We start from the raw sequence: 13,173 nt of genomic DNA, 5'->3' as shown, positions 1-13,173 counted from the left end.
CCCCAATTTTTTTTCCCAAACCGTGCCCGGTGCACAAAAACTTTAAAATGACCATATGATTGTGATTTTTTGCGTGATCAGCCCCCCCCCCCACTTTGAAAACCGTTCCGCCGCCCCTGTGTAACAAAGGTAGAATACACGCTCTAAATAAGAAAGGGTAATTAAAATAAAATTGACAATAAAAATGCATCGAACATGAAGGGGATATTATCTTAAAGCAGTACCATACTCGTTGCAAAGTTAAAAAAAAAAGATATCGTACTGTAGGAACAATGTAAGGTAAATACATGTCAAAAATTCTAAAAGATTGGATACTTAAGAGAGACACAATTTTAGAATGTGTGATGGGAGGAAGAGAGGGATGAATAGAGAAACTAAACACAGGGTTCCCAACAATCATGGAAAATCCTGGAAAAATTTGTGGTCATTGAAAGTCAGGGAATTTTGAAACTTTGTGAAAAAACATGGAAAAGTCATGGAATTGCATTTACCTCTTGGCTATGGCAGCTTTCCAGTTTGTCGTGTCTCACAACACTCATACCCTGTGATCATACTCTGCTATTATAATTGGTGTTCATGATGTCCATTTTTCCCAGTTTTGTGACATCCCAAATTCTATATAACTCCTGGGACATCACGGGAAGTCATGGAAAGCAGCAATTTTGTCATGGAAAAGTCATAGAATTCTGTTTTCAAATTTCCGTGGGAACCCTGTCAACAGTTGTTACAACTAATAATAATATTTATAAATATGTAATGCCATCTATCTAGAAATATTCTATTCCGAGGCGCGTTGTTATGATTATTATTACCCCGGCTTTACTTTCATTACTTTCATTATTACTTTCTCTTTATCCGTTACCAATCGCTGTCTGCAGGCCAAGGGATGTGACTATCTTGTACTGTGGCTCGACTGTGACAAAGAAGGTGAAAACATCTGTTTTGAGGTTATCAACAGTGTTGAGGGAGTTATGAAGAGGCCAGTAGGAAGGGAACAGGTAAAGAAAGAATTCCTCTTTTGTTTTCATCTTGTTCTGTTCAATATTATCATTGAAAAGAAGCTGCTGAAAACTGCTTAGCTAATAAGAGAGCCAATGGAGTAAATTAGAAAGTCAAAAGGGGCCTAAGCTTTCGATCCTAGCAGAATCTTCGTCGGAGGCAAAATGAAAAAAAAAAAAAAAAAAATGTTATGTTATGTTATGTTCCAATATTATCATTCTCATTATATTATCGTCATGGTTATGATTATTGCTCTGATTTTTATTGTTTATTTGATATTATCCTATTATTATATATATATATATATGTTTTTTTTTTAAAAACAAGTCCACACCTAGTTTCCCAGAATGCATATAGCATTTCCATTTATTTGAATACAGGATAAAAGAGCACTGTCGATTAATTCCTTGCTCACGGGCATATGTGCCGTGGCCGGGGATCGAATCCTGGACTTTCAAATGTGTAGTCGGCGCCTTAGACCACTCGGCCACGGCACCTCCACTCCTTATATCATTATCATAGTTATAGTGATTATTACTATATAGTTAACATTCTTTCATTATTTTTGTTATTTCTAATGCTTATTTTCATTATCATTATCATCACTATTGTCATCAACACCATCATCACTACTATCATCATCATCATCATGACAATCACCATTTCATCATCACCTTCTCCACTGTTATCAAGAAAATGATTTGTGGAATAAAACAAATAATGTACGTGTATCTCATTAATAGTGCCTTTTCCTTACAAGGAGTAGGTGAATCGAGATAATCATGTTCATTATCTATTCATTGTATGTATGTGTAGGTCGTCTTCCGTGCTAAATTCAGTGCTATCACCGACACAGACATCAGACGGGCCATGAACACCTTGGTCGAACCCAACAAGAATGAAGCAATGTCGGTCGATGCCCGACAAGAACTGGATCTTAGAATCGGATGTGCCTTTACCAGGTTTCAGACCAAGTACTTTCAGGTATACATGTATAGCATTAAAGGTCAAGTACACCCCAGCAAAATATTGATTTGAATAAATAGAGAAAAATCAAACTAGCATAACACTGGAAATTTCATCAAAATTGGTTGTAAAATAAAGTTATGCCATTTTAAAGTTTCGCTTATTTTTCACAAAACACTGATATGCACAACTAGGTGACATGCAAATGAGTCAGTCACTGATGTCCCTCTCTCACTATTTCTTTTGTTTTTTTATTGTTTGAATTATACAATATTTCATTTTTACAGATTTGTCAAAAGTGACCGACTTGACTGAATCATACAATATTAAACAATGCTAATTCCACATGTTCAGGGAGTAATATAATCACTGTTTCACTTGACATTGAGGAGAAAATAAGGATATTTCATATAATAAAATACAAAAGAAATAGTAAGTGGATGACATCATCAGTCTCCTCATTTGCATACCAACCAGGCTGTGCATATAACTGTTTGTGAAATTAAGTGAAACTTTAAAATGTCATAACTTTCTTATTTTACATACGATTTTGATGAAATTTTCAGTGTTATGCTCGTTGGATTTTTCTCTTTTTATTCAAATCAATTTTTTATTGGGGTGGAATTGTCCTTTAACTAAATTCACCTGCAGTATAATATCTTATTGACTGCCCATCAAGAAGTACCGTGTTGCTTGCTAATGTTGAATTTGGTTTCTTAAAGGTCCAGTCCACCCAAGAAAAATGTTGATTTTAATCAATAGAGAAAAATCCAAGAAGCATAACGCTGAAAATTTTATCAAAATCAGATGTAAAATAAGAAAGTTATGACATTTCAAAGTTTCGCTTATTTTGCACAACATGGTTACATGAAATAGTCAGTTACATGCAAATGAGAGAGTCGATGATGTCGCTCACTCACTATTTCTTTTGTTTTTTTATTGTTTGAATTATACAATATTTCAATTTTTACAAATTTGACAACAGGGACCAACTTGATTAAACCATTATACAAATAATGCATGCAGCCGAGTGCGTTAGTGGAAATGCAGAGCACGTGAGGTTTCTTTAGATAGGTGCCGCACTGTGCACGAGCCACTGGTGGCGAATGCCCAGTGTGCACCATCTGAAGAAACCGAGCTTTCTCTGCATTGACTTTTACGCACGACAGAGCAAGTGCATTATTTGTTTTATAAAATAGCAACACAGGAACAAATTCTTAAAAAGTTACAGTACAGTTTTGTTGGACTTGTCCCGGGACTTCAACCACACAAGTCTGCTTGAGCATGCAATGTCAATTTTCGTTGCGCACCTTTTGCACTGCCCGGCAGTGCACAAAAAAGTTGGATGTCATGTGACGCGTATTGGCCATTCGCGATGTTTGAAATAATACACCTATTTTATAAAAAATGTTAAAACAATGGTAATTCCACATGTTCAGATAGGAACAAAACTTTCTTTCACATGACAATGAGGGGAAATTAGAATATTTCATATAATAAAATCCAAAAAAATAGCAAGTTGATGATTTCAGCAGTTCCCTCATTAGCCTCTTGTTGAGGCCCTGTCGGCTGCTTTCCGAGCGAACATGGCTAAGCAAGAGAGAGAGCGAAGCAGAGCGCCTTGAGACAGGCCCTCTTGACATCTGAGCCGAATTTCACCGACTTGTTTTTTATTGTTTTTACCAATATTCCGACCAAGAACTGGTCGGTGAAAATCATCCAATGAGAGCGCGGGCCGCTATGACGTCATATTGAATATTCATGAGCTCATCTTGAATGGCGACCCGTGGATTCTTGGTTAAGAGTGACGACGAAATATCAAAGAGCATTGAATATGCTTCTAAAATGCTGAATATTGACCGATTTTAGGATTTGCAAGTAGATGAAATTGAATCTGCACTGAAAGGACGAGATGTTTTCGTAAATCTACCCACAAGATAAGGAAAAAATGTAATATTTCATGCGATTCCACTATGCGTCCATTATCGATCTCCGCTGTGCAGTGAGGGAATGCTGTCCAGTTGCTTCCCCTTGACTCTAGTCTGACCAGTATCTCCCGGGAAGTTTCAGGGCGTTGATGGGTCTGTTACTACGGCCAGTACTAGTAGTAGCAGTAGTAGTACCACTACTTGTAGCATTTTGCTGTTTACTAGTATATCCCCTTTAGTGTCCCGTAATTAAATGAATCCCTTGCACAATAGTGGACTACTATAGTATTCCGAACCCCGGACGAAACAGCTTTGACATTTCATTGGTTTACTAGGCCTAGGTGACCGCCGGTAATATCATGACTCATGTTTATTCATTAGGAAGACGTTCCTCATGAATATATAATTCAGCTCAGATGTCAAGAGGCCAGGCCAGGCCTAACGCCAGGCCTAATTCGCTTCGCGAATTAGGAAATCCCTCTCTTTGCTCGGGAAGCAGCCGCCAGGGCCTCGACAAGAGGCTATTCCCTCATTTGCATACAGCCCAGGATGTGCACATAACAATTATGTGAACAAAGTTAAGTGAAATTTAAAAATGTCATAACTTTCTTATTTTACATCTGATTTTGATGAAATTTTCAGTGCTATGCTTGTTGGATTTTTCTCTTTCTATTCAAAACAACACTTGTCCTTTAATAATCCCAATCTGCTTATCACAAATGCAATCATAATGTTTCATATTTTGTTGGAATGCTCTGCAAGTATTTAAAATTCGTTCAGAGTACCGTTTGGTCAATTGGTGCCCAACCTGTTCAAGTTAGGCCCAGCGCTCACAGTCGTGCGTTATTTGTAGATTATCATCTATTATTAATTATGCTAATTTATTCTCATATGTTTCTGTTTTTGTTGTTTTTCATTTTATGTTTCTTCACTCCTACAGGGTAAATATGGTGATCTGGACAGTACACTTATTTCCTACGGACCATGCCAGACACCAACCCTAGGCTTCTGTGTGAACAGACATGATAAGATCCAATCCTTCAAGCCAGAACCATTCTGGGTCATTCAAATACAGGTAAAATGTGGATCAGCTGGCCTTGTCTCACAAAGAGTTACGATTGATCCAATCAGTCGTAACTCTATGAAAATCCATCAGTGTCATAATTTTTTCTACAGGAAATTAGCAAAATGTCCTATGTAAACAAAGGAGAACACACCAAATTGTCAAGAAATCAATGAATTTATGGATATGCATTCATATCTAGAAATTTTTTTGAACAAACATGCATTTTATGTGTTGACTCTGCTGGCTTTCCATAGTTGTGATTGATCGGATCAATCGCAACTCTTTGCAAGACGGGGCCCTGGTCCCTGTCTTATAAAAAGTTGCAATTGATCCAGTCAATCCATCAATGACATTATTCATCATACAGAAGTATTATACAAGGTCCCCCTGGAAACGTGGTGCAAACTGATTTGTCAAGGCAATGATTTATGCATGAATATAGAGTACAGATAGACAGCAACTCAAACAGATCAATCCATTTTTAACGACAAGATGTGATGGCTTTTCATAAATGTGATTGATTGGATCAGTCACTACTTTTTGTAAGATGTGCCCTATATATATTGCTCCTCACAATCCAATTTAAGGACCACTACCGCAAAGCTTATTGCAAGAAAATTGCAATCAATTGCAAGTCAGTTTGGAGTTCCAAAATCAATTGTAAGTCTTGAAATTAATTCGCACTCAATTGCTAGATTCTGTCTACAAAGAGTTACAATTGATCCGATCAACCACATCTATGGAAAGCCAGCGGTGCAAACATCTGAAATACATGTTTCAAAATATTTCCTAGGTAAGCTGTATATTCATACATCCATAGTTTTCTTGAAAACTCACTGTGCTTCTCTCTCTTTACAAAGGACGTGGTGCAAATTTCCTGAAGAAAACATTATGACATTGATGGATTTCCATAGAGTTGAGATTGATTGGATCAATCGTAACTCCTTGTAAGATGGGACCCTTGTCCTACTTTTTATACCAAATAAATCACATTAATTTACAATAATCAAAATTGGTTTTATCAATTGTAAATTTGCCACAGAAAAGTGATATTATCTTTATTTGCGATTGATTTCAAATGTTTTTTTGCAACACCTCAGTGGTTTTGATGATTGCTTGCATTGATGAAATCGTTATTTTCCTATATTTTGTATGACTAAAACGGGCTAAAATTGGGTCTTATTTTTCTTCCCACATGTAGGTATCTCATGATAGTGGAAGGAAGTTGAACCTTGACTGGGATCGAGTGAGGGTTTTTGACAGAGAGGTAGCTCAGATGTTCCTCAATATCATCAAAACACAGAAGGATGCAAGGTGAGATCGAGTGTTGATTCCCTGAAGTGTGATAAATGACATTTTTGGTCACATTTCGCATTCCATACAATAAATTGCCACTTGGTCTATGCCCACTTTGTCTAATCTCCGTTTGGTCTCATCCCGCGTGGTGTAATCCCAGTTCGTCTGCTAACCATCTGGTATTGGGCGAGAACCTATTTCGTTTCATATCCATGTGGTTGAACATCAGTTATCTGTATGATTAGATGAACTGAGTGTGAACCAAATTGTTTATTTGACGAAGACCAAAAAAAATATGTAAATGACGTGGGAACTAAGACAAACTTGGTATTAGGCCATGTGATGGTAGGACCAAATGGTTATCAGACCAAGTGGATACAAACCGTCGTAATACCTAATTTCAACAAGTCTTGGGACTCAAAATCAATAATTAGAAGTCTGATCATATCAGAATATCATGTTCATTACATCTATTTTCATTTGAGATTATAACCCTTTTTCCTGAATATCTTACAGAAGTGCAGGTCCTTTAGATCATCTATTGTTATATGTTAAAGCAATATTTCCAGTAAGATGAAAAAAAAATTGTGATCAGAAAATAAAAATGCTTGTAAATTCACTCCAATTCTATCCAAAATATCTCAAGCTCATAGTTAACTTTTAATAATCTTTGTCGTCTCTTCAGTTCTGCTTACCTGAATATTTCCAAATGTATAAATATTTTTCTTAACATTGTATTTTTTTATGATGATAATATGACAACTCCCAATTCCAATTGAGAGCCACCTCTTTTTTCTTCACCAACTAGAGTAACCTCAGTGTCGCAGAAGGAGAAATCTAAACAGCGCCCCCAGGCTCTGAATACTGTAGAATTGATGCGTGTGGCGAGTGCATCGCTCGGTATGAGCCCCCATCATGCAATGCAGATTGCTGAGAGATTGTACACGCAGGGATACATCAGCTACCCTCGAACTGAAACCACAAGCTATCCTGAGAACTTTGACCTCAAGTAAGATTATGGTATAGAAATATTGACTGCTCATGAGGGCAATAGTGAAAACTATTGCCTCACACTGACCATGAGACTATTAGCCTGCTATATTCCCAGATTTAATGAAGGTTGAGGGAAAATAGAAGGCCAATAGTCTCAAGATTATTGCCTTTTTTTTAACTTTCAAGTCTTGCGAACCCTTTGAGACCCAAATTGCAACCCCCGGGTACGTGGTTCCAAAACTATGCATCATTTTGGTAGTGCATGCAGACCAAATATTGCTCTAAAATAAAATTTTTTGTAGAAATCCAATGCAAATAGTGTTTTTAGCCGAAATTCATAAATGCATCATTATTTTCCTTTTACTGATTAAAATCAATTAATTTCATCTTGTTTTGGTCAAAATAAAGTCCTCCACAATTTCCATTGAAAAAAAACAAATAAAAAACAAAAAGTCGAAAAACAGAAATACATAGGAAATTTAGAAAAAATCAAATACCGGTACATAAGAAAATATATGTGATGCTAAAAATGTTTAAAAATAAATTTGATCATGTTCCTATAAAGAGTCTGTGAACCAGAAATTAACATTTTAGGGGCATTATTCAATTAATAGAGCAAACTTTTGGTTATATGCATAAATTAGCATAATTAATGAGCAAAAATGAGATTTTTTGCAGAATTTGATCTTAGAGTATTGTAGATTATGCCATTGGTAACGCGCGTGCCAATTTTTTTCCGATCGAAGGCCGAGATCATAAGGAGGGGTGGCTGAATCAGCCCCCCGTCTTCTTAGGCATCGAAATAGCCAAGTATATTTAGGATTAATGTATAAATTGATCTAGTGACCCATGAAACACGGGTGAAGACACTAAACATTTGTGAAAATTCCACAAATTGACAAGGTTATGGCCAAAGATGTGATTTTCTGGGAAAATGGTGGCCATCCTGGACTTTTGGCTGGCACACTTTTTTGTGGGATCCGAGAAAATAATATTGTAATTTTATGTTGAGATTGGGAATACGGAACACATAAAATCTGTTCCCCAAGTAAATAAAAAACAGTTATTTGACCACTGTATATAGTCCACTCCTAATATTAATATTCATTATCTCTCTGATATCTAGGGGAACCTTACGACAGCAGTTGTCCGCGCCTTGGAGTTCTGAGGTTAGGGTTCTCCTGGATGGTGAGTTCACCAAACCCCGGAAAGGAACAGACGTTGGTGACCATCCCCCTATAACACCGATGAGATCTGCTAATGAGGGCGAGCTGGGGGGAGAGGCATGGAGGCTGTATGAGTATATTTCAAGGCACTTTATTGCTACAGTGAGTATTTATCATCAGCGTTTAATGTATGTTTTCCCACTTTATGGGGTTTAGCTGATCATTTCCTTGATGTCTCTTCCATACTGCCCTGTCATTTGGGTCAATGTGGGTGATGTTTGACTAATTTTTGTCTTCTTTGATAGTTTTCAACCCAATTTCTTGTGAGGTCTCCCACGTGGATTTCTCACAGCAACAGAGAAATTCAATATTCTCGAGTCAGTGGGTCTCTTCTATAGAGGAAGTATCATATGAATAAATTTCAGTAGAATCTGAAGTACCTAAAGGCTCTGTTATAGGACCATCTCTTTTTACAATTAAGTTCATTCATTGTTTTGGTCGCCATCACCACCATCGTTCTATCATCATCATCATCACCACCTCTTTCACCATCATCATCACCATCATCACCACATCATCGTCGTCGCCATCACCATCATCATCATCACCACCTCTATCATCACCATCATCAACTTCATCACAACGGTCATCCTTCCTCAACACTATCGCCATCATTCCTCCTCCTCATCACCACCACCAAAAATACTGCTTCCTTTGTCATCAGTTTCATCACCACCCTCTTCATCATGTGTACCGCTATTTTAGCTACCAATTTCTAATTTCCATGTAGGTAAGCCCGGACTGTCGATACCTCCTCACCACCATCCGTTTGATGATCGGTGAAGAAAGCTTCAGCTGTACGGGGAAGACTCTAATCAGCGATGGCTTCACTGCAGTCATGCCCTGGCAAGCCATCCAAGATGAAGAGAACCTTCCCAACGTCACCAAGGGTGATATCTGCTCTATTGAAGAGGTAACTCATTTCACCGACTGCTAAAGATCCATTGTATGCAAGTTTGTGTGCCCTGTGTTTGCTTTTTAGGAGATTTTCCCAATCCCTGATGTTTCATTATGCGCAGAAAAGGTGCAGATCAGAAGAAAAGAGGCCCTGAGCTCCATTGCCAACCTTGGCTAGATTTGCCTTCGACTTTTCATAGGATGCCTTGCACCTGTGGCATGTAAAATGTTTCCACGATCCTTGCCTATTTTTCACATTGCCATATGGAAGATGCCAAAAAGGAACTTAATGCTAAAGAATTTTGTTTTCCTAATTAATAGTTGTTGATATAAGTTTTTGAAGAGGGCACTGGTCTTTTAATTCTCCTCCTTCCAATTTTTTTTTATTAATGAAATGCAGCAAAGATGTTCCTTGTAATGGGACTGTTACACCTAGGTGCGGTTTAATAAAGCCGTTCGTAACTTATGCATGACTTTACGAACAATTAGTGACCCTTTCTTGTAGTAAATGATATACCCCAAATATTACTGTTGATTTAATTCGGAAGGATCACCAGTTGTTTGTCGTTTGTAACTTAAAAACAGCTTTATGAAACACCCAACAGGATGTTTTAGCCAGCATAGGCTGTCTTGCGTATGGCAAGCCTTTACCCCATTTAATTCTTTTCATTGATATTATTTGAATTCAATTCTTGATATCAAGATTAAAAATTGAATTGTTAATGACTTGCCATATGACATTGGCTTAAATATCAAGGTGAAACATCCCCTACATAACTTCGGACACTGAACGATTTTATTTCTCAAATTCTGACTGATACAGATCAGTTCCTCAAATTTGGTGGTGAAAGATTTTTCACAAAATCCACACATTCCTTCATCAAGAAAATTCCAAGTAATGACCAATATTTGTTTTATTATCCATCCAGGCTAAACTCGGTGAGCGCCAGACCAGCCCTCCCGACTATCTGACCGAAAGTGAACTGATCTCCCTCATGGAGAAGCATGGGATAGGCACGGATGCCAGTATACCCGTTCACATCGAGAACATCTGTCAGAGGAATTACGTGAAGGTGGAAAGTGGGCGTCGCCTCGTACCCACGCGGCTTGGAATAGTTCTGGTTCATGGATATCAAAAGGTAGTATTCTCTGGCCTGTATTCTGAAGTCAGGTTTAACTTTACCATGGTCTAACTCTGTGCTAAAATTATGGGAAGCCCCCCCCCAAAAAAAAAATCTACTTATATTGTATATTTCTTATGCATATTTTTTTTTGTTTCCCTTTGCTTTCATAATGAAGAAATATGAGACAGGAAATGATTTGAGTGTCAAGAGTTAATAAGTTGAACATGTACTTAGTGAGCTTTGTGCCTCACTTGGCTCTCCATAGTTGAACTACAACTTTAAACCAGGGTGTGATTTAAACCCGAGTTCAGAATACGGGACTCTGTGTTTTGTTTTGCCTGCATGGCTGGAGAGAAAAAAGTGAAATGTTCGGAAAATGATAATACTGATAATAATAAGCATTGCTTTTATATCATCGTGTCTCTAAGTGCTTGTATGGTGTGTATGATTAATGAATATGCTGACATAACAGTTTGTAGAATGGGGTAGTCTTCAATTCAATTCAATCATGGTTTATTTCGTATAAAAACAATACATGTTACACAACCAAAAGGCTGAAATTAGCATGTTTACAATAAAATGTTCACAAGTCATACATGGGTAAAAGCAACAATTACAATTCAAACAGGTACATGTAAGGATTTGTGATGTACATACATGTTGATAATAAATAATTTTTAAAGAGCAAGTGTAATAAAAATTCATTCAATATGATAAAATAGAATTTAAAAATACAATATTACAAAGTGATGAATATTTGACAATCAAAAATTCAAATAGTAATTGGATTGAAATGGAGACTAAAACAATGACAACAATTTGAGTTGATTACAAGGCTTTGAAAGTAAATATTTATTCAGAATTTAGTAAATCTATGAAATATGGTATTGCACTTTTTCTAAAACTATCTATTTTGCATTTTATCTGAGCCTTGTGTTTGACATGGGGGAGTAGCATATATATATTCCTTTCAAGAGCTGGGATATAGACATGGTGCCACGTAATCGGTTATCTAGTCAAATGCCATCAAACAGATACAAAATGGAGGATTACGAATAGTTGGATGAAATCTGTGATTTTACATGAAAATTTATTGTTATGATTTATACCCCATTTCGCTGCTCTCAATTGATAGATTGATCCAGACTTGTCTTTGCCTACCATGCGATCTGCTGTGGAGGAGCAGCTAACCTTGATCGCTCATGGCAGCGCCAACTACGACTCTGTGCTGATTCATACCATAGACATCTTTGCGAGGAAGTTCCTGTATTTTGTAGATCACATCCAAGCCATGGATGATCTCTTTGAAGTGTCCTTTTCTCCTCTGGCTGCTACTGGGAAGCCAATGTCAAGGTAAGGACTGGTATCATGAGGTGATTGATGTTGATGATGATGATGATGAGGGTAATGATAGCGATGGTGGTGGTGATGATGATGATAGTGATGATGAGGACGATGGTGATGATGAGGATGATGAGGATGGAGTTGATGATAATGATGGAGATGATGTTGATTTTGATGGTGGTGGTGATGACGATGATGATGGTGCTGATGGTGGTGGTGATGATGATGAAGATGATGTTGATGATGATGATGATGAGGGTAATGATAGCGATGGTGGTGATGATGATGATGATAGTGATGATGATGGAGTTGATGATGATAATGATGGAGATGATGTTGATTTTGATGGCGGTGGTGATGACGATGATGATGGTGGTGATGATGATGATGATGATGATGTAATGGTGGTGGTGGTGATGATGATTAGGATGATGGAGAAGATGATGATTATGTTTATGATGATGAAGATGATGATGAGGAGGAGGATGATGATGTTGATGATCATCAAGATGATGATGATGATGATGATGGTTGTGGGAGCTACATTGGTGGTGATGGTGACAATGAAAGTTTATACAATGATGAACCTCATGGTGATGACCTGTTTAGCAGTGCTGACGAACATGTGGTAAAGAACATATTGATGATTGTGATAGTGTTGTTGCTAATTACAATCAAGATCATTATGACGTTGAGGGTGTCAATTGTGATGATTTTAATGATGGCAGCGATGACAACAATATTCATGGTGATGATATGATAAAGTATGAACAGTGGTGCATGAGGTTTTTCAATGAAGATGACATCGATCATGAATGATGATGATGACGATAATCAAGCAAAAAATTGTCTTTTTTTTCATTGTGGATATCAACAAGATGTGGGAAGTGCCATCGTTTCATGAAGTACATCTCAGCCAAGCCGATGCGTCTTCACTGCCCTACCTGTGAAGAGACGTACAGTCTCCCTCAGAATGGCTCCATCAAGCTCTACAAAGAGATCAGATGTCCTCTTGATGATTTTGAGCTGGTCCTGTGGTCATCGGGTCCAAAGGGAAAGGTAAGGAGATTGTTGGTGATTTTTTTCCTGTATTGCTAAAGTCTGATTTGAAGAAGCTCACAAAGTGGACATGAATGTCCAAAAAATGGACAAGTCCAAAATGTTTATTTGATGCGACAAAAGTGGATGAAATGTCTGCTTCATGTGCGGAAGCTTCGCCAATAGTTAGAGTCGCTTTTTGATCGCCAGTAATTTTAAATTTTATTAAAACTTCTTTTGAAAGAAAATGAACTCCAAATGACTCCCATGATCATTTCACAAAGCTTCCAAACATT

General features: G+C 37.4%; 1 protein-coding gene across 1 annotated transcript in view; it reads left to right on the top strand.

The window, feature by feature from the left end:
- LOC129268144 (DNA topoisomerase 3-beta-1-like) overlaps positions 1–13,173 on the top strand; it is a 28,304-nt gene that overhangs the window by 6,106 nt on the left and 9,025 nt on the right. The window contains exons 4-13 of the mRNA XM_064104896.1: positions 879–998; positions 1,816–1,983; positions 4,834–4,968; positions 6,161–6,273; positions 7,064–7,264; positions 8,375–8,576; positions 9,205–9,387; positions 10,301–10,510; positions 11,631–11,848; positions 12,718–12,898. Of these exons, the coding sequence (XP_063960966.1) occupies positions 879–998; positions 1,816–1,983; positions 4,834–4,968; positions 6,161–6,273; positions 7,064–7,264; positions 8,375–8,576; positions 9,205–9,387; positions 10,301–10,510; positions 11,631–11,848; positions 12,718–12,898 (1,731 nt within the window). The remainder of the gene's footprint in view (positions 1–878; positions 999–1,815; positions 1,984–4,833; positions 4,969–6,160; positions 6,274–7,063; positions 7,265–8,374; positions 8,577–9,204; positions 9,388–10,300; positions 10,511–11,630; positions 11,849–12,717; positions 12,899–13,173) is intronic.

The sequence above is a fragment of the Lytechinus pictus genome, chromosome 9, assembly GCF_037042905.1.
Source record: "Lytechinus pictus isolate F3 Inbred chromosome 9, Lp3.0, whole genome shotgun sequence".
NCBI lineage: Eukaryota > Metazoa > Echinodermata > Echinoidea > Temnopleuroida > Toxopneustidae > Lytechinus > Lytechinus pictus.
Note: the sequence above shows the minus strand (reverse complement) of the source record. Positions and strands in the feature narration are given on the sequence as shown.